Source organism: Urocampus carinirostris, chromosome 1 (genome assembly GCF_059441175.1).
Source record: "Urocampus carinirostris isolate Australia breed hairy pipefish chromosome 1, RoL_Ucar_1.0, whole genome shotgun sequence".
In the NCBI taxonomy this organism is placed as follows: domain Eukaryota; kingdom Metazoa; phylum Chordata; class Actinopteri; order Syngnathiformes; family Syngnathidae; genus Urocampus; species Urocampus carinirostris.
The window spans coordinates 46,656,133-46,677,485 of record NC_142349.1 but is presented as its reverse complement, the minus strand read 5'-3'; the positions used below and the strand labels follow the sequence as shown (position 1 = coordinate 46,677,485).

At 40.0% G+C, this 21,353-nt stretch overlaps 2 protein-coding genes across 2 annotated transcripts; one reads left to right on the top strand and one right to left on the bottom strand.

Annotated features, from left to right (window-relative positions):
- Window positions 1-673: 673 nt before the first annotated feature.
- LOC148374925 (G protein-coupled receptor family C group 5 member C-like) lies at window positions 674-6,839 on the bottom strand. The gene is made up of 4 exons (XM_088355771.1): window positions 6,543-6,839; window positions 3,836-4,829; window positions 2,136-2,239; window positions 674-2,060 (listed from the first exon to the last, which is right to left on the bottom strand). The coding sequence occupies exons 2-4, from the start codon at window positions 4,806-4,808 to the stop codon at window positions 1,956-1,958; spliced, it is 1,182 nt and encodes a 393-aa protein (XP_088211897.1). The 5' UTR covers window positions 4,809-4,829; window positions 6,543-6,839; the 3' UTR covers window positions 674-1,955.
- A 7,563-nt stretch (window positions 6,840-14,402) lies between these two features.
- Window positions 14,403-21,016, top strand: LOC148374924 (BTB/POZ domain-containing protein 17-like). The gene is made up of 3 exons (XM_088342512.1): window positions 14,403-14,584; window positions 18,264-18,549; window positions 19,370-21,016. Exons 1-3 carry the CDS (start codon window positions 14,497-14,499, stop codon window positions 20,442-20,444), a joined length of 1,449 nt encoding a protein of 482 aa, XP_088198638.1. The 5' UTR covers window positions 14,403-14,496; the 3' UTR covers window positions 20,445-21,016.
- Window positions 21,017-21,353: the final 337 nt, after the last annotated feature.

The window sequence follows — 21,353 nt, the reverse complement described above, 5'->3', positions numbered from 1 at the left end:
CCATCCTTTTCTTTCTATCTCTCTTTATCTTTCTTTCTTTCTTCCCCTCTCTCTCTTACTCTTTTTATTCCTCTCTCTTTCTCACCCTCTCTCTCAATCTCTCTCTCGCTTACCCCCTCTGTTTGTCGTTCCCTCTCGCTCTCACTCTTTTTCTCTCTGTATCTCTCTTGCACCCTCTCCCTCGCTCCTTCCCTCCATCTGTCTTTCTCTCTCTTTCTCTCACTCTTTCTTTCTTTCTTTCTTTGTCTCTTACTATTTTCCTTCTTATCTTTCTCTCTCCCTCTGTCTTGAACCCTCTCTCCCTAGTGCTCTCCCTCACTCCCTCTCTCTCCCCCAACCCCCTTCTCCCTCTCTCTCCCTCTCCAATCTTAGCCAAGACACTCCTGATCGATTTTGACTCTGGACTTCAAACGACTCGAAAATAAAATATTGTTCTCTTTATTTCTGAGTATTGACCAAGACATTTCCTTTTTTTCTCCAGTCATGGTGTACTGAAAACTATAATTTTACAAATAAAAATTTCAAAATTCAGCACATCCTAAATTCTGATTTTATGTCTGCCCTATGGATTTCCTGTTGTTTTTATGTTCTGTATGAGCTATGACCCTTCCCATCGCAATGCCTATCACTATCTTCGGGGGTCACAGATAGATAGATAGATAGATACTTTGTTCATCCCCGAAGGGAAATTCACATTTCCAGCAGCATCCCTGAGCTGAGAACAATCGAGAACAATCGAAAATAACACGGGAGCTGCTGGAGTGGCTGCCATTCGTGACGGCGCCGGAAGAAAAGATTCAATTTGAATCATGTACAAACAAACAAACAATTGAATCATGTACAAACAAACAAACAAACAGGACCAAATATGCGCATATAGGCGGACTTTCCTAATTTGAATATTGCATTCTATAGTTTTAACTTCGGATTGGGCGTAAGTATATACAGTACGAAAAATATCTATATGAGGAGGAATTCAGCATTCTCATACTTTGTTCTTGTGATGGTGCCACCAAAACTGTATTTAGTTGTACTTTGTATGTAATTATAAACACGCCCACATTTCAGAGAATGTCTGGTGAATCGAGGGTTTCTATAAGACTATGTGAGTGATGCAGGAGTGTTAGGCATCTACAGGACATTTTGCTTTGCAATTAATGAGTAGTGCAGGTCGGCACGGCGGCTGATTGGTTAGAACGACAGCCCTCACAGTTCAGAGGTCCTTGGTATGTTCTCCCGTGCCTCCGGTTTCCCCAAACCTTCCAAAGACATGCATGGCAGGTCAATTGGTGGATCCAAATTGTCCCTAGGTATGTATGGTCATGTAGAGGGTTGTATGTCTCTGTGGGCCCTGCGACTGGCTGGATACCATTTCAGCGTGTCCCCTGCCCACTGTCTAAAGAGAGCTGGGATGGGCTCCAGCATCCCCGTGACCCAAGTGGGGATAAGCATGGATGGATGAAGTACTGGAATAACACAGTAACACACCATGTACAAACGACAGTATAGTTAGAAAATTTCAACAATAACCTGTAGCAGTACTCATCACCGAGAAAAGTAATTACGCTCCTTCATATTGCGTTAGTCCTGACACTGACTGTATTATTAATTTTTAAACATTTTATTTTAAGGCACTACAGGATAAATCATAAACATGATCAAGACCATAATCCTACAAACAATGACCGGTTTCCCAACAGTAAGTGTACTTCATAACCAAATACAATGGCAAAAAAGCTACCTCATAATTTGAATAATCCAAATTTGTGAATAATACCAACCTGAAAACACTTAAATGATGTCCCTGGTGCAAAGCAAAAAAAAAAAACCACGATGGGATTTTGTGTCTTAAAAAACACACAAAGACACGTATAAAATGAAAGAGTAGATAATCATCACACCAAGCTGGCAGAAGCAGACATGCTGCTGTCAACTGCGTGGGTGCGATATGGTTGCTAAGAGGCCAAAGAGGCCACAGTGCGATCCAGTGAGCCGCTGCAGCTCCCACCAGCATTTAAAGAGGAGTTGGACGCTCGTCGCATCATCGAGTCCTGGTCCATCTGTGAGAGCCCAGCCAAGCCATTTTTCATACAGAGACATGGGGAAGTCTTTATGTTTTTGCATGATTTGCTCACCTTGGTCATGCCTTTGGCAATTAGGGCGATTTCAGTGGGCTGGTAGACGCAACTTCGCAGTTGACCATTATAGGCACCGTATGGAGAGACTGGTTTGGATGGCGCTGATGATGAACGTCAAGAAGGGAAAAATGTGTTAAAGTGTGTCCTGTTATGGGTTGGCAACTTGACATTTACTGGGGGTGGGTGACTCAAAACCTCAGTCAACTTCAGCCTGATCAAATCCATTTTCATTATATTACAGAAACTACAATTATAGTATGTATGAGTTGGAAACTTGTCCATATCGCATTTCCTATTTTTTTTTCCCTGTCCAAAAAAACAAAAAAATGACATTGTCACGCAGATATATACATTGATATAAAACGAAACAGAAAACTTAACATTTTCATGTGCGGCAACCCATGACCTAAACAAAAGTATAAAATGATAATGGCCTTTAAAAGGCAATAAGTTGTTTACATTATTACATTTTTAACAACACATTATGCAAATACTCATAGTTCATGATGATTTGTACAGCATACCACTACCATTTAAACATAAATTGGTAGATATTTGCAAGTCATTCCAACAGAATATTCTTTCTTGGTATTTGCATTTATTTGACAACAAATAAACTTTAATTTGTTGTTTATTTTTAAATAGCCACTAGAAGGCACCCAATATTTACATCGTACCCCAGTAACAGATGTATTCTGTTTTTAGTATTGGACACCGGCAAAGAAGATTTCATAGTTTGTTATTCTGACGATTACTTTGTGTGGCGGGCCACACTTGGCACACAGGACTTGAGTTTGAGACATGTGATCTACACCAAAGTCTTCTTGCTGTTTCCAGGTTGCTTGTATTACTTTTAGCCTTGAAGTCAGCAGTATACTGGCATGAAAATCTCACCTTTTGTATACCTCACTGTTGTTGGTTTTGTCTATTTTACGCCCCTGTCTACATCATTGTCATTATCGGCCAATAATTTTCCTTGATTTTCACACCACACTTATTTAAGGTGGATCTGATTTTTGTAGATTTTACAAAACAGGTAGGGGGAGGGGGGTCTTTTTAGAACAGATTTATAATTTGGCAACGTCTGGGTTTTTTTGTACAATCTTCTAAAGTATTCCTGGCAAGTTTCAAATCCATCTATGTCCTTATTTTGAGTGTCTACTTAACGACAAACCTATCACCCAGCTTGGTTGATATTTTAGCAGAATAGATACTTTGTATCGATAATCAACCTTCTCTACTCCAATTTTTTTTTAATCTTGTTTACAAGAATGAGTCCAACTAACAAATCTGCTCATTAAACCGATTGGTAACGAGTTAAAATCAGTATTGAATAGTTGTTATATATAGTCCTTTTGGATTTTTTTCTGTCAAAAAATCCAAAAGGACTATGAGAATATCACGATCAGACACAGTAACAAAGTGAATCTGTTTTACACGTTTGCATATTTTAATTCATGATTAGTTTGACGGTGAACTTCAACTATAATTGGCATCCAGGAACATGAAGCCTTGTTGCTGAAGAACTTTTCACCTTCTGCCAAACTTGTATCTTGGATGCGTGCTTTGCCAACAAACATTGTCGTATTTAAATCTTCTGATCACAAATGTAGGCAAATAATGGACTAAATTATGTAACAACTGGATTCAGGTATTCTTATCTCAAAGTGTATTGCAAATGTAAGAGTTTTTGGTACCTGATGGAGGCTCCTCCATTGTGAAAGCTTTATTTTCCATATAGACAGTTTGGTGAGGTGGCACCTGGTTTTTGTGAATATTGTCGAACACCAAGCTCCTTGATGGGTAGATGTGGTCCCCATCATGAGGGGGGTCCAGGTCTGGGGTCTGCTGAGTCAGCAAACAGATCTCCGGCACGGCGTAGAGAAGGAGAAACACCCAGGCATTGGACACCACTGCCACGGCAAGAGTGGGATCATCCCAGGTGGCGTCTCCCAAAACTTGGTTTCCGCCGACGTACAAGGCAATCCAAGCCACCCAAATGAACATGGTAAAGAGACTTGAGACGAGTATAAAAGCTCCATCTCTGCGCCACTGCTTGTGTGCCAACGTGGATGCCGCCATTAGGACAGAGGCGAGAAGCAAAATCATTACGTAGATCAACGCCATGACAAAGTCCTGGTTGGCAAAGTTGCAGGAAAGCTCAGAAGGGTCTTTGTCGCTCGGTGGGTTCCGGACCACGGTGATGAGAAGCCACTCTGCATTGATGATGACCTCCACCAACCAGAGGCCAAGTGCCCCTAGGCACATAGTCCAGCTCCTGGGGCCCTGGCCTCGCCTCTGCAGCAGGACCAGCCATAGCCCATGCATGAGTAAGCAGGCCAAGCATCCCGAGAACAGGACTCCGAAGAGGAACCTCCGAGCTGTGCAGCTGGTCGAATAGCGACCCACCACAAAGGCGAACGCTAGACCGAAGAGTCCCAGGGTGAAAACGAGAATGCCAGCCTGCATGGTCACCATGCCTTTCCTTTTCTTGTCTGACACAAAGGGCAGGCACGCCATCAGGATAACAAACAAGACAAAGGAGGTTACCACACCAGTGGCGGCGACCGCCTCTACTACAACTCCCCACACGGCCGTCAGGTCGCACAGGTTATAATATATCGAACCAATGCTGGAGCCGCATCCTTTGGGCGGACCATTCAAAGCCATTGTGTTTTTCCAGATGGGTTGCTGCAAACACAAACAATACTACTTACTTAACCACATAACATCAACAAGACATCAACATTTTAGAAGAACCAAGGTAGATCAACATTAAAAGTCTAACATTTTCTTTTTTCAGCATTTTAAAGCCAAATCTAAATCCCCCCCCAAAAATAAATTGTTCACTCGCAGCACGCCAGTCTTAACCTGGCAATCAAAGTATTGTGCATTGTGACCTGTTTACGGCCATACCACCCTGAGACCGCCCCATCTTGGGAAGCTTAGTAGGGTCAAGTCTGGTTAGTATTTGGAGGGAAGACCAACTGGGAACAACAGATTTTGTAAGTCATTTGGCACACATTTTGCAGCAACCGCACTGACTGTACCCCCTGGTACAGTCCGGGAAAACAATTTCTCCGAAGGGCACCAAATAAGTTAAATAAATAACTAGACACTATAAATTAAATAAGCAAAAGTCACTTGTTTTACTCTTCTCGGCGGACAGCAATTTTAGGACTTACTTTTGGGTAATTGAAGATTATATCACTTTTGCTGCCTGAACCCTATGGTTTGTGCCATTTTCAGCAAACACTAAGTAGTCTGTTGGATAAAAAAGTGGATGTTGCTTTTCATTGCTACAAACAAAATATTAATCAAAATGTCATTTTTAATAAGTACATTTTTGGGGGGTTATCTTTAAAGTCTTTAATACATTATTTTCTCAGCCAATGATGTTTCAGCTTGTTTCTACCTATGGGTTGTGGAATGCTGCAGTGGTGTGTGTGATCTCCACTCAATTTATATGCAAGCCAGGTTGATCAAACTTTAAGTGAAGCTATACAATTGCCTGTCAGAGAATATTTGCCCTTTGACGACATCAACATTTTTAGACATGCTGATCGGAAGATAAGAAAAATATTGGAGCCAATATTTGCACTTGAAGCCTCTAGTTACCCTATAGTTTTTTGCATTTATCCTATATTTGGTACTGATATTTAGTCAATTTTTGATTCCGTTCTGTTTCACATGATCTTCAAGGTAATTATGTGCCGTTGTTTTGTATTTTTTGAACAATATCAATTGGATATCTTAATTGTAATTGTTTCATTGCTGCATTCTGATGAAAATTTGATTTACAGCTACATTTGTTTCCAAGAGCTGTTAACTGAAAATTGCATCACAATTCCTCAGGTAACTGCCATTTACAACACACATTTCCCAAAAGCTCAGCTGTTGGAACCTTTTGTTTGATCTATCCTAAAGGTGGTATTAATTTATGTATTTTCTAGCTTAACGTCACATTAAGTTTAAGCTATTAATTTGACGATTGATATTTGCAAAATATACAGTATAAAACTGAGCTCCTCAACATATTTGGTCAATATCTTTAAATCACATTATTAATTTCTTTTTTTTAAGATAATCGCAAAAGCATTAATTACATCACTCACACTGCTTTGCATTTACTCATCTCTTGCAAGCTGACCTTTTTTGTCTCATATGTTTTTACATAAACAAGGACAAAATGTTACACATTTTATACCATTACATTTTACATTCTGCTGCACTATGGATTTTAATGCTTAGAAAATCACTGTTGAACAGTTATAAAAGTTCTGATTTATCCAACCACTTTATGCACAAATCATTTCACTTTACTTACATAGTATTTTTAGCGCGACCTCCTTACAGACAGCAATTGAAACAAAGCAACAGTAGGTATCCATGTAGACGTCTTACCTATGCAGCTCCAACAAGTGATCCAGGTAGAGGTTTTGTTAAATGTCAGAATTATTTTCTGCACAAGTCCTGGTCTCTCAAACAGCTAATCAATCCAATTTTCTGCTCACTGACTCACTCTCCCGGTGGAATCACGCAGCAGTTCCCCTGTCCGCCCACTCCATCAAAGCGCCTATGGCAACATTTTTTCATCGGCCAGGTTCTAGTCCTGAGCAGGTCGCGTACCATCTAGCCGTCCGAATTGACGTCGCCTCAGCACAAGCACAGCACTGCCACCACCCTCTCGATAAGCATCCCACCTCTCATTTGTAGCTTGCAGCTTTGCATATTCTGCAAGATTAGGAGTGGGCCTGCTTATTTGTTCCAGGCGGTTTATGGGGCCAAAGAGAGAGGCCAATCACCTCCTTTGGAGTGGCTCCTTTCTACTTGAATTTGCCTCTCGCTAGTGGGTCAGGAAGCATTGTTGTTGTGTATGGACTGATGCTGATTAATGGCTTTTTATTATTTGCCTGATTAGATCACTTTCATGAGGAGACTTCCTCTTTAGGTTCTAAACTGATGCAGATCCATCAGGTATGGATCATCAAAAACAAAGAGTGGATGCACAGTGCGATAAAATTTTAATATTTTATTTTTACAGTTAATACATACATGTTCCATGGTATGCATACATTTATTTTTTTCAAGTCAAGTCACATTTATTTATATAGCCCTTAATCACAAAAATGTCTCAAAGGACTGCACAGGATTACAATTACACAATTACCTGATCTTAAACCAACATGCGGGCAAGGAACAACTCAAAACCTCAACGTGAGGAAAAAAGAAACCTTGAGAAGGGGCCTCACAAGTGGTAATCCCCCTTCCAGGATGACCAGGGTGAAATAGATTTAGCATTGCAGTACACAAACATAGTAAACACTAGGTAACAAGAATACCCATTAAACCAAATGTTTTGTAGAATTTATTCACTTGGATTAAGGTCTAGATAGATTTTTTAAATAGGCTATTACTAATGCCTCACGGATCTCTAAACCACCTGTGGTGGTAGGCACACATCTTCCTGTCATAGGTGCTCAACTCCCTGTGGTGTGTCTTAAGCAAGCACAGCCTGGCCGTTCTTCTCCAGGCTATTTTTGGTTTGTTGTCTATTGGTGGTTTACTCCCCACATGAAACAGATTATACTGCATTCCATGGTTACCAGTAGTAGAAGAGAAGCCTCCTGATCTGACTCAGATACAGCACCTTCATTATCTGGTCACTGTTGTTTTTCGGTAAACACGACATCCCGCTTTTCACAGTCGAACAGCGGCATTTGTGTGACAATACTGATATTACATCCTAAATCACGAGAAAACGATTTTGTACCAAATGTTTTTGTCTCACATTTTACAATACGCATTGCACTGTTTGTGGCGTTCATATTTTTGTTGAAAAATAGACTTTGTGGCAATGACATTACATACTTTGTTTTTGTGACATATTAAAGGCACAGGTGCATGTCTTTAAATTCTGTACTTTCTTGAAGGTAATTTATTGTAAACAAATGCATCATATCAATTCCCTTAAATTGCAGCAAATGATCTATCTACCTAAAATTGGCACACAACATTGTTTGAATATTTTTGATTGTATATACAAAAAAAAAAACATTAATAAAAAACAAATAAATGAACAAACAAACAGACACACACACAGACCGTCACACACACAGTTTGGTACTGTACAGTACAGTTGTAGTTAAGGAATCTAAATTGGGCTAATTATCCAGCATGCTTGAAAGAAAATGGATTACAATATTTTCAGATTCAGATTCAGATCTACTTTATTGTCATTCTAGTACACGTGTATACAGAACGAAATGTCGATGCATCTGACCCCCACAGTTTCCTTGAATGTACAGATATAAATAATGTTGTATTGTATTTTGGCTACGTATAGTATTTTACCATAGTGCCGATAGTGCAAGAAGAGTAGCTAACCAGATGCGCAAAATGGGCAGTCAGGTTAACAAGTCAGGTACACAGTAACATTAACACTGTAACAATTTCCATACATTATTGTAAATAGTATGTTTATATATTTCATGTAGTTCGTACATTCTATATTTGTGCATGACTTTATATATACCGCAAACAGAATTCATGTAAAGTGCACAGCATATCTAATTTAGACCGCCACCTGGTGGACAAATATTTCATAGTTGTTTATAGTTAGAGTGAATAAATGGCAGAATACAACCAAATGGACGATTTTAGATTGATATGTTGAAAGTCAAGCCGGCCAACCACTAATAATAAGTGTGTTTTAATCCTCCCCACAACAAACCCCCCCTGACATACTCACACATTGTTTTCAAATACAGCAGAAGTATTTCCTGGTTTGGTCAAATCTTGACATTATTTCCAATAGTTTTAATCGCCATTTATATCGAACCACAGTAATTCGGTTCGTTCGTAATTCAGCTACAATATTTTATATTGCATAATTTTACAGTTAGATCCCCACAGTAAAATATTGCTCCATACTCCTCCGAAATGTTTCCTTTTCTCATAAAAAAAAGTCCAAAAAGACACAGCAAATAGGTTTAAATAAGGGGTGAATTGCTTTTTTTAATAGACTGACGTCCCTATTTTTGTTTAAAGGTTTGGTTTAACGCAAAGTGTGTTCTAATTGTATTAACCTTTCTATCTTTCCTCCTATAGTAGTCTTTGAAAAAAATGAATTTGGGGCATTTTTACCGTTGTTGGCGGCGTGGTGTGGCTTGTGTCCAGTGAGGCACCGTCATATTTACAAATAAATGATCCTACATCTTATCCATCATTTGATTGGCTGAGCTTTAAAGCGATACATAAACTCTAGCATAAAAGAAAACAAAAACTGTCTTACTTAACCTTATAAATGAGGTTTATGAGTTGCTCCAGTTGAATAGACCAGTGTTTTTCAACCCTTTTTGAACCAAGGTACACTTTTATTTATAAAACGTTCCGAGGCACAAAGTCCGTTGAAAATGTTTGAAAATGAAGTTATGTCAATATTTCACTGTATTACCTCATAAGCAGTTATTTAGTATATAAAAAGGTGAAAATAGTCCTTAAAATAAAAAAAAGAATGATGTGCTTTATTTATGTTTTTATTTTTTTAACAGTGCAATCTTAAATCGCTTTGTTAAACAAACTAAGTACTTTGCTACCTCATGAGCAGATAATTAGTATATAAACTACTAACTGATATCGATAACTATTACAGTTCCTCGTCTGAAGATAGCAAAAATACGTCAATTCATGTTTATTTGTGACGCCCTTAAACACAACAACTGCACAGACCACGGATTATTGCATAACACATACTATTATTACACCATCCCCTAAACAAAAACCTACATGAGGGCGAGGAAAAACTCAAAATCCTCAACATGAGCAAAATGAAAAAACCTTGAGAAGGGTCCCCACATGAGGTAATCCCCCTTTCAGGATGACCAGGCTGCAATTGATGTTGCAATAACAAATAATACATAGATATTGTCAACATAAAATATAGGTTATTCATATGCTATAGAGTAGAAGTGTGTTTTAAGCTTAGATTTAAACATTTCCACTGAGGTTGCAGATCGAATCTCAGGGGGAAGAGTATTCCACAGCACTGGGGCCCAAATGGAGAACGCTCTCGAACCTGCGGATCTCTCCTTGGCTCTTGGGATCACTAGTAGACCGGCATTTTCAGAGCGAAGGCTCCGGACTGGAACATAGGGCGGAAATAAATCTGAAAGATATGAGGGAGCAAGTCCATGAGTCCAGTTGAGTGACATCCATTCTTTTATCTCAGTGTAGTGTGGCAGATTCCTCCATCGGAAGATATAGTTGAGTGTCATCTGCGTAGCAATGGAAACTTATATTATACTTGCGAATAATATTACCTAGGGCAGCACGGCGGCGCAGTGGTTAGCGCTTGTGCGGCACAGTTCATGTCATGGGAACCTGTCGTGGGTTCAAATCCAGCTCCAGACTTGCTGTGCAGAGTTTGTATGTTCTCCCCGTGCTTGCGTGGGTTTCCTCCGGGCACTCCGGTTTCCTCCCACGTTCCAAAAACATGCATTTCAGGTGAATTGGCCGGTGCAAATTGTCCCTGGGTGTGAATGAGCGAATGAGTTGTCTGTCCCTGTGTGCCCTGCGATTGGCTGGCAACCAGTTCAGGGTGTCCCCTGCCCACTGCCCCCCCGCGACCCTAATGAGGATAAGCGGTACGGCTAATGAGATGAGATGAGATAATATTACCTAAAGGAAGCAGGTAAATGCTGTAAGGAAGGGGGCCAAGTACTGAACCCTGCGGAACACCTCAGGTAACACTAAGGGGCTCAGATGTCAATGTACGCCAAATCAGAGTCCAAGAGAATTGCATGCCTCACTCTGTATCCAATTACATTACATTACATACAAATTCATCAAACTGATAACATAACTGCAAACATCTGTTTTGGCCAAATTGACATTTTTGCCTAAATATACTTCCCATTGAATGCTGTACTGTCAACACAAGTGCCTTAGTAGGTCACCCAATCGTATTGCAGATTAAAAAAAAACACAAAATTTTTACCAAGCTCATAATTTTGAGTCCCAAATATGATTATTATAAGTGCAACAAATTATTTGACTAATATTCATGATATAATGTGAAAATTCAACTATTTTGAAAAATTAAATTCAAGAATTGTAAAGTTAAACGAGACAGACCTTTACCACTAAATATATAGAACTCCTAAATAGGTTTTTAATTTTACATTTTCATTGTGACAGATGAGTCTGTGCCTCACCGGCCTCTTCTGGCTGCATGTCACTGGTTGTAGGATAAAACATACCAATGTTGCGCTTGAAAAATGTTTTAGGGTCTACTCAATTATATCACTTACTCAATTAAGACATTTGAGATGGATAGATAGATAAAAATGATCAAATGTGGAAAGACAGATTGACTGCTCCACAGATGTATCTGAATACTTGACATTACAGTGATGAGTTAAGATTTCCCCTTGTGAATAATGTAGTTACCAATGCAAGTGTTGGGGGTTTTGGTAGACTACCTTGCACCAAAAAATGCACAAGTAAGCGCCCTTCCCTCCACTAATTCTGCTTGGTCGCCACAGAATTACTATTTCAATCTTTTAATGAGACAGTGATGATAGTGCAATGAATTCATTTTTACAATGACTTAGCTTGATTGTTCCAGTTTGTTTTTATACTATTTAAGGATATTACTGGCATCCTGCTGTCCACGTGTCCATGGAGTGCCATGATCAAATCCACCTCAAGAGACCTGGTTATTGTGAACCTAAAATTTGGTGTACTTTTTTTTTATTTACCAGACTGCAACATGCACCAGGGATCCGACAGTCACCGCGATCAGACCAACCAGCAAAACACAGTTTGTATATCACAAATGACAAACGCACTCAACTACACTTGCACAAAATCAATGTGCCCATTTTTAGGCTGGGAAGTCTACTTCTCTTCTCCAAATCAGTAGGTAGATTGGCAAATTTTCCAGTAAAAGCTCAAAACAACCCCAAACAGACTACATTCGACTTCTTTAGCACAGAAATGGGGTTGCAAAAATTTGTCCCATCAGTCCACTAGACCATTAACATGTTTGATACAACTGAGAGGTCCACCAATAGTATAGAAATTAATTGAATTTCCCCCCCCCATATCTGATACTATAGTATTTCAGGGATAACTTTTTCTTTTTTTTTCTCTCTTTTTTTTGGGGCATTAAGTGGAGCGTACAGATTAAAAGTGTATGAGAGTGTTATTATGTCGCCCTCATTTGTTGTGGGTTAGGGAGTGGGGTTGGGTGAATGAGTCCCCTCCAGCTCTTCAAGCCCGCTGCAAGATTAAGGTCATCCAGGACCTTTTTTGTCTGATGCTGGCTGGCATTTTGCCTGCACTAAATGTCCTGTTTATACAGTCAGACGGAGCCTACTTTTGTACATTGATGATTTAGTGGTCGATACAATCCAGCTGTTGACAAACTAGCCCTCTTAACTTCCAAGTTTGTGTGTGTGTGTTGGTGTTTGCGGTTCTTTTAACATATTCTTAATAGGATCCCTTCATCAAGAAATGTGAAACTAAACAAGGGCATGCTTTTTCTGCAAGCATAGCCTAAATTGTCACAGTTGGATTAATGGAAAACCCAAACACACTAAATCTTCTCATAATATCTACAGAATACTAACAAAGTCCACAAATTCAATTCAACGATTCAAAAGGCTGTAATGTGGTGTAGGCCATCCCGAATTCCGCTGTTTTAGTCAACTTGATGAATGTGTCTGCCAGTCCTTTTTGTTGATGTTTATCTGCCTGTCTATCTGCCTGCTTCAAACTATATTTTATTTCCTTGTTGTACATATCTTCACAGTTCTCACATTTACACTGATATGTGACATTTTGCATACTTCCAGAAGTCAGCAACTGAAAGTGTTGAAGGAGCCATAACAGACTACAAAAACAAAAATGTCTGGAGCCACCAATAAAATAAAGCCCTACATTTCCAATCAAAATAAAATGACTCATAAGCACAAGTTACACATTTAACATTTAGAGAGCTGCCAAAAATGACAATAAGGTTTCTGAATGGATTAAGTAAATTTTCAGATTGTAAAAACCTTTTTAATAATATAACAGTCGTAGGATTTAAGAGCGCCGTTTTAAGTCGAAAGTTGTTCTTCAAACACCATATCGAACCTGCTATTACTGCAAGTAACCAGTAAATGGCACTGATGCACCACAACGAAAGAACAATCAACATTGTCAAAACAAAAATGATCATTGCTTGTTTTTTATTTTTCTTAATTTTTTGAGTTTGTTATTTACCCGGGAAGATTCTTAATATTTATCCGTCTGTCCATCCCTTTTCTTCTTCTCTTATCCTCACTAGGGTCGCCGGGTTGCTGGAGCCCATCCCAGCCATCTTTGGGCAGTGGGCAGGGGACACCCTGAACTGGTTGCCAGCCGGTCGCAGGGCACACTGAGACAGCCAACTCACTCGCTCATTCACACCTAGGGACAATTTGGACCGGCCAATAAACCTGACGTGCATGTCTTTGGAACGTGGGAGGAAATTGGAGTGCCCAAACCCACGCAGGCACGGGGAGAACATGTAAACTCCGCACTGTAGTAGCACTGAATTTATTCCAAACATATTTACAGCCTTGAAAAACATTAAGCACCTTTGTTTTGTGTTTTTCCTCCGACAGTTCTATTTTTTCCTCTTTTGTTTCCAAGCCTTTTGGAAAAATTGTGTCAATCCCGGCATACAGATTTACAAAAATCCCACGGAAATCCAACGTGTGGATGAGCAATCCTGATTGACACATTCACTGAACATGGACCCACTTGAAAGTGGCAGACTCTGTGCTAATCAAATTATCCTTCCATTAGGTTGAGAAACACTGGCATCAGAGAAGTAATTCATCCTCAAAAAACTGTAGGCCCTATAACAGGATTACAAAACTTGATGGACTGCCAGTCGCAAAGCTAATTAGTCATTTAATTGTGTTTTGCAAGCTCAGTGGCAGGCTGCTGTGATTACAGCTCAAATGTCAATAAATATGAATATCAAGATGGCCTTTTTAAAATTCAATGTCTGTTGTCGCGTGTGCCATTTAAAGATAAAAATGGATTATTGATAGTGCCCCCCCCCTAAAACATTAGGCCCAATCCTGTACTGATCGATGCCATGTAACATCCAAAAGGGGGAATTAAAAATCAAAGCCGTCTCTATGGCAACGCCCCTGCCAGATTCCACCAATCGATGGTGCCGACTCGGGTTTGCGAGATGCGCCAGAGAAAGGCCGGCGTCCTACATAAAGAGCGCAGGAAGGAAAGCGGGGCGGCACACAAGCACACAAGCGAGGGGACAACAACTCTGTGAAAACAATTTGACCGATCAGGAAGCGAGATGATGCCCTCCCATGATCGAGACTTGCTCTTCCGAATCTTTTGGACCACACTTCTCTTCTTCAGCCACTTTATAGCAGTTAGAGGAGGTAAGGGCAAACATGTTTGACTTTTTCTTCTTCATGTTCTGCATAGGTTCAGTAGATATTAGGGCGAGGCTCAAATGCCCAGCCTTGTGGCATAGCAGTGATGGCTTGGTCGGGACCTTTTTACCCAGGCTGCCCACATCCACTAGGGTCCATTTTCTGGCTGGTTTTGAGCCAACCCAACAATACATAACGAGAATGAGAGGAGAACATAAACAAGGGTCCCTTGAAGATTATCACTTGTAATGGATTGTTTCCATATGTTAATTTCAAAATTGAAATTCTCTGCAACGACTGTATAATTTCCAGGTCATTTTGTATTTAAATAAGATTGATTTTAGGGCGGTTGAGGCTAATTGAAAATATTCCTAATATTTCACAAATGTTTTAACCGCTTACACTCACGAAGACAACAGAACCCATTTCCAGCTGTCTTCAAGCAGGACTGGTTGCCAGCCAATAGCAGGGCACATTAGGGCAAACAACCTGACTTACTTATTTACTCACTTACATACTCATTCCATTCCTGAACTTGCCAAATGGCCTGCCAAACATGTTTTGGGGACGTGGAAGGAAACTGGAGGGCTCGGTGAATACCAGCTCAGACTAGATGAGAACGTGCAAAGTCCACAAGGGGAGGCCGGTAACTCGAACACAGTACCCCTGAGCTGAGAGGCAGACATGCTAGCCAGTAATCCACCATGCCGCCTAATAGTCCATCCATCCATTATCTGCCCTGCTTATCCTTAGTAGGGTCACAGGGTTGCTGGAGCCCATCCCAGCTGTCTTCGGGCAGTGGGCAGCCTGAACCAGTTGCCAGCCAATCGCAGGGCACACAGAGACAGACAATACACTCGCACATTCACACCAAAGGACAATTTGGACCGGACAATTATCCTGAGATGCATGTTTTTTGAATGTGGGAGGAAACTGGAGTGCCCGGAGGAAAACCACGCAAGCACGGGGAGAACATGCAAACTCCACACAGGAACGTTCGATCTCATGACCTCAGAACTGTGCCGCACACGTGCTAACCACTGCACTGCCGTGCTGACTCCGCCTAATAGTAATCATGAAAAATACACGTAAATGTAAATGGTAAATGTAAATGGGTTGCATTTAAATAGCGCTTTTCAAGTCAATGAAGACCTCTCAGAGCGCTTTATAATGTACTTCACACTTTTCCCTTTTACACAATAACCAACCGATAGCAGTGTCACCCATGCAAGGTAACTACCAGCTGTAAAATGTTATCAATAATGCTAATAATCCAGATTTATATTTTAACAGGCAAAAAAACTAGGTGTTGTTTGTTGGATAGAAGATTACATTTAGCTGCTTGGAGTGGTCAGTGGTCAGGAGCTGCAGTATGCAAATTGGCTGCAAGAAGGCGTTAGAGACACCAAAAAAGCACAACCTAAGAAAACCAGTCCACACAAAAGCAGATGTTTATTCATTTTGTTGATATTTATTGGTGTTGCCTTGACACAAAACCTACCTAAAGACACTCACAAAGGCCTAAATTACAACTATGTAAATTTTCACAATAATTAGTTCAGCTGTTTCGGAGCCTATATGTCAAATAGAAACACACGCACATGCACACCAATACACTAATGGGAATTTACAAAGTATTTTTTATTTGGATTTAGAAGGATATTTTGAGCACGCTCTTACTGGCAAACTTAAACTTTAAATATAATAGCTGAATATTGGCAATAAAGAAAATTATTTTTATACATATACTATATATATATATATATATATATATATATATATATATATATATATATATATATATATATATATATATATATATATATATATATATATATATATATATATATATATATATATATATATATATATATATATATATATATATATATATATATATATATATATATATATGGGGCAGCGCGGCGGCGCAGTGGTTAGCGCTTGTGCGGCACAGTTCATGTCATGGGAACCTGTCGTGGGTTCAAATCCAGTGCGGAGTTTGTATGTTCTCCCCGTGCTTGCGTGGGTTCCCTCCGGGCACTCCGGTTTCCTCCCACGTTCCAAAAACATGCATTTCAGGTGAATTGGCCGGTCCAAATTGTCCCTAGGTGTGAATGAGCGAATGAGTTGTCTGTCCCTGTGTGCCCTGCGATTGGTTGGCAACCAGTTCAGGGTGTCCCCTGCCCACTGCCTGGAGATGGCTGGGATGGGCTCCAGCCCCCCCGCGACCCTAATGAGGATAAGCGGTACGGCTAATGAGATGAGATAAATATATATATATATATATATATATATATATATATATATATATATATATATATATATGTATATGTATATGTATAAAAATACATGTACTATATGTATAAAAATACTGCACATATGAAGTATCCGTTCATTCATTTTTTTTTCCGTTAGTGAAAATTCCTCGTCAAAATAAATATGAAAGTGAGAATTGCACATGCCGTAATTTAAATTTTAATTTAAATTTTTATATATATATATATTTATACATATATATATATATATATATATATATATATATATATATATATATAATAATAATAATAATAATAATAATAATTTCCTTGTATTGTCATTCTGTGTAACAATGTACACAGAACGAAATGTCGATTGCACCTGACCCGTTGTAGCGAGCCGATGCAGCCGCAGCCAACAGAGGGCGCCGCCGACCACTTTTTAAGTCTTAGGAATGACTCGGCCGGGGCGCGAACCCGAACCTCCCAGTCTCAAAGCGGGCGCCTTACCATCTAGGCTACTGAGCTGGTATATATATATATATATATATATATATATATATATATATATATATATATATATATATATATATATATATATATATATATATATATATATATATATATATATATATATATATATATATATATATATATATATATATATATGTATAAATATATAATTTAGCTTTTTGTCAGGTTTGAGGGTACTTGGCCTATGTAGGGAAAGCGGGAACTGTAGGCAGGGGTGCTAAAGAGGAGGCATTTAAAAACAAAACTAGGACCAAAGTAAAAAACAAACAAGGGAGCACAAAACAAATTACATGTCCAAACAAAATCAAACCCCAAAAAGTCCCAACAGCAAAGAAAACAAGCGCGGTTGGGCAGTGGAATGGAAATGACAATGACCCAACGACTTGCGACATGCGATTTTCGAAAAGTCTTTGTAAAGAGTTCAGGATAATTAGACACAGGTCTTGTGATTGGACACACCACTGCCCAGTTCAACCCTCGTTTGGGGCCCTCTCGTGGTACGAGGCATACCAGACCCCATCATAAACTATGTAATTTTAATTTAATTTCCAGCACCACACCAGGTTTGTTTTTGTTCGGTTCTTTAGTACTGTAACTGCTTGTTGCTTTTTGAAGTTCCAGGTTTGTTTTCTGTTTCGGTTTTTTGGGGGGGCATTTGTTGCTAGTTTGTTTTGGTACTTCTGTACAGGTTTGTTAATAAATACTGCCCTTGTTTTGAATAACCCTGTTTCCAGTTCCAGCCTCAAACAACACTTTTATTACTATTTGAGTCAAAAGGGTTCCCAACCCCTGCCCTAAAATGTACAGAACATAGAATTCATACAAGTATTTGAGTATAAAGTGTGATAAAAGTATCTCTACTTAATTTTTGGACACCACTTTTGCATCCACAGCTGCCCTGAAGCTGGACGCACCTCCGGATATAGGGGCCACCGTCCTGAATCATTCCATGGGACTGGTTCAGCGTATGGAGGGCCTGCTGGCAGCAGGCAACAGAAGTGACGTCACTCTCCGCGTGCACACAATCAACACGGACGAGGTGAAGGTGATCCAGGCCCATAGCCTGGTGCTCAGCATGCAGAGCGACATCTTCGAGGAGATGATTCTCGGCCGCAACGGCAGCACCGTGGTACTGAGGGAGGCGGCAGACTGTGCTGCCGTCTTTGACAAGTTTATTAGGTTAGGAGAAGAAGAGTTCTGTGGTAGTGATGAAGTTTGAAAAAACATTTGTATACAATACATCTAAGGAGAAAAAAAAAGAAAAACATAACAAACATCCATCCATTCATTCATTATCTTCCACTTATCCGAGGTCGCGGGGGCAGCAGCAATGTAACCGCGGTGTACCTGTCCCACCAAAGATCCACATTCATGCTGGAGTGGATGATGAGGTTTTTGTTACAGTTTCTGCAGATGAAATGAGTCACAACATTAGCTTCTCTGCTGGCTTTGATCTCTTTGATCTTGTTGGCAGCTCGCTCTGTAGACTGCCCAAAGCATTTCTTTTCTCTTTTCTCTTTTATGTATCTGTTAACAATGCCCAACGGAGTTCAAAGAGCCCTTATAATTTATTTTTTCCATGGGCCTTTCTGCTCTTATCTTATTGCAAAGCTTTTCGAGGCAAAACATTATAAAGTCGAATAAATGGGGAATGGGGGAATTTGTCCTTGTCCCTGCATTTGCTTTTGGTTTCTAATTTTTAGTGTAGCATGAAAATGGTGAAAATAAGAAAATACCTGTTGTAAGTTCAGTCCAAACGCCTACCCAAACCCCAAGAAAGATGAAATATATGAGTTTATTCAAGCGCATCTGAGAACTGCATGCACTTGCATGTGCAACATAAGAAGCCTAATGAAGGCTGCGATGGTGACACAAGCCAGGAGATTGCGACCACAAGTCTAAAAGTTCCAATTTCCGCACAGCTCTTTTAAAGAAACGAACACTGTGTCCTGAGACTCAGTTAGGAATCTTCTAAATATTATTTTTTTTCTTTGTGCAGATACTTATACAGTGGAGATGTGTCTGTGCGCCTGGACCAGGCCATATCTCTGCACAAGCTGGCCAGCAAGTACCATGTGTGGGGCTTGCAACAGGGCCTGAGCCAGTATATGACCCAGCATTTGTCCAGCGACTCCCCCACAGGCCATGTTGTAGCTTGGTACAACTATGCACTGCAAACAGGCGACGTTACCCTGCGGGACAGTTGCCTACAGTATCTGTCCTGGAACTTGTCTTCAGTTCTGCAGAGTCAAGAATGGAGCTCCATCAACGAGGAACTTCTCCTCTCTTTGCTCCAGCGATCGGACCTTATCCTGCAGACCGAGCTGGAGCTCTACGAGGCCCTGGAATTGTGGATCGACCGCAACCAGCCCGTGGGCAAGACCACAGAGGCTGCTCTGAGGTTCGTGCGATACGGCATGATTCCCCCTCAATACCTTTTCCGGCTCCAAAAGCAGTCGCCTCTCATGCAGAAATATTACGAGTCAGTCCGGGATCTCCTCTACCTGGCCTTCCAGTTCCATTCAGCGTCACCCATCACTTTGGCCAAATACTTTGACGTCAACTGCAGTATTTTCACGCCACGCAACTACCTGTCCTCCTCCTGGGGCTCCCCTTGGATCATCAACAACCCAACCCGTGACGACCGCAGCTTCAGCTTCCAGACACAGCTGGGCCCCAGCGGCCACGACGCCAGCAAACGTGTGACCTGGAACTCGCTATTCTCCCCTCGCTGGCTCCCGCTGAGTGCTAGGTCCACCTACACCGACATGGGGGCAATGCAGCCCACCCGCACTGACGCGGGTAGGCCAAGAATCATTGTCACGCCGGCCACATCTAGCCCGGACTTCGCCGGGGTGAGCTTCCAGAAGACGGTAATCGTGATGGCCAGGCAACAGGGAAAAGTAGTTGTCCGCCATGTTTACAACTTCCACCAAAGCACTGAGGAGGTGGGAGACTTCCTGGAGGGCGCCGATCTGCAGCGGCGTGTTTCTGAGTACTTGATCGACAGCTCGCTCTATCTGCATATTGTGATCAAACCGCTTTACCATACCTTGCTTGTTGCAAAGAAATAGTCGATTGCTGGCCGACATGCACACACATAATATCACATAATACACACATTTTTCATTACTTGTTACATGAATAGTGTTGCAATTAACATCAATTTATTTTATTTTTCATTCACAGAATGCATCGTGATTAAATTATTCAGATAGCGTGTAGATTTGTTCTTCCTTCAGTGTCTCCTTTTTAGGGTTTAGAATTGCATTAATATAATGCCATTTTGTATTCATTACTAGTCACATATAGATGTTTAGTTTTAGAAATATTATTAGATAAGGTTCATACACATGTTGATTAAATTACAAATGACATTTTTAGCATTCTTTTTTTAAAATTGTTTACTTTATGAATATACATATTTTATTAATAATTGCACCTTTAGTATTTCCTTGTTGTTTTTTTTAATTGATTTTTGGCATGCATATTTTAGCAAGATTTAAATGAAGCTTCACAGATGGAAAATCCCAAGAGTCAATTACATCTAAGATGCTTCTGTACAATTAGTTAACAGATTGTTAGAAAAAAATACAGAAATATTATAACAAGTTTTAATGGTGCCAGAATAAATTTGTTTTATGACAACAAAGTCTACAATTTCTTCCGTTTTCTTGTATTTGGTTACAGCCCCCCCGCAGTCCTACTGAGGACAAGCAGTGCAGAAGATGGGTGGATGGTTACGATCCAAATTGTACAACCTTTATTTTGTTATAGTTGAATCCATAATGTCAGAATTAAGGAAAACATTAACCGCGACTTAGACAATAAAGGAAAAAATACTAATAATGAATCAATATTTTTAATATACCAAAATACTTTTTTCACTATCTATCCTGATAGTCTTTCATGGTTTTCCCTTCAAAATCTTTATTACATGTATTACCTTGGAGTCCATGTCAAATCACATTGCATACATTGTT

Coding starts and splice junctions, on each gene's coding strand:
- LOC148374925 (XM_088355771.1), bottom strand. CDS start 4,808: ATGGCTTTGAATGGTCCGCCCAAAGGATGCGGCTCCAGCATTGGTTCG. Junction 2,240..3,835: donor AATGGAGGAGCCTCCATCAG/GTACCAAAAACT, acceptor GTTCATCATCAG/CGCCATCCAAACCAGTCTCT. Junction 2,061..2,135: donor TTGCCAAAGGCATGACCAAG/GTGAGCAAATCA, acceptor GGGCTCTCACAG/ATGGACCAGGACTCGATGAT.
- LOC148374924 (XM_088342512.1), top strand. CDS start 14,497: ATGATGCCCTCCCATGATCGAGACTTGCTCTTCCGAATCTTTTGGACC. Junction 14,585..18,263: donor CTTTATAGCAGTTAGAGGAG/GTAAGGGCAAAC, acceptor TTGCATCCACAG/CTGCCCTGAAGCTGGACGCA. Junction 18,550..19,369: donor GTCTTTGACAAGTTTATTAG/GTTAGGAGAAGA, acceptor TTCTTTGTGCAG/ATACTTATACAGTGGAGATG.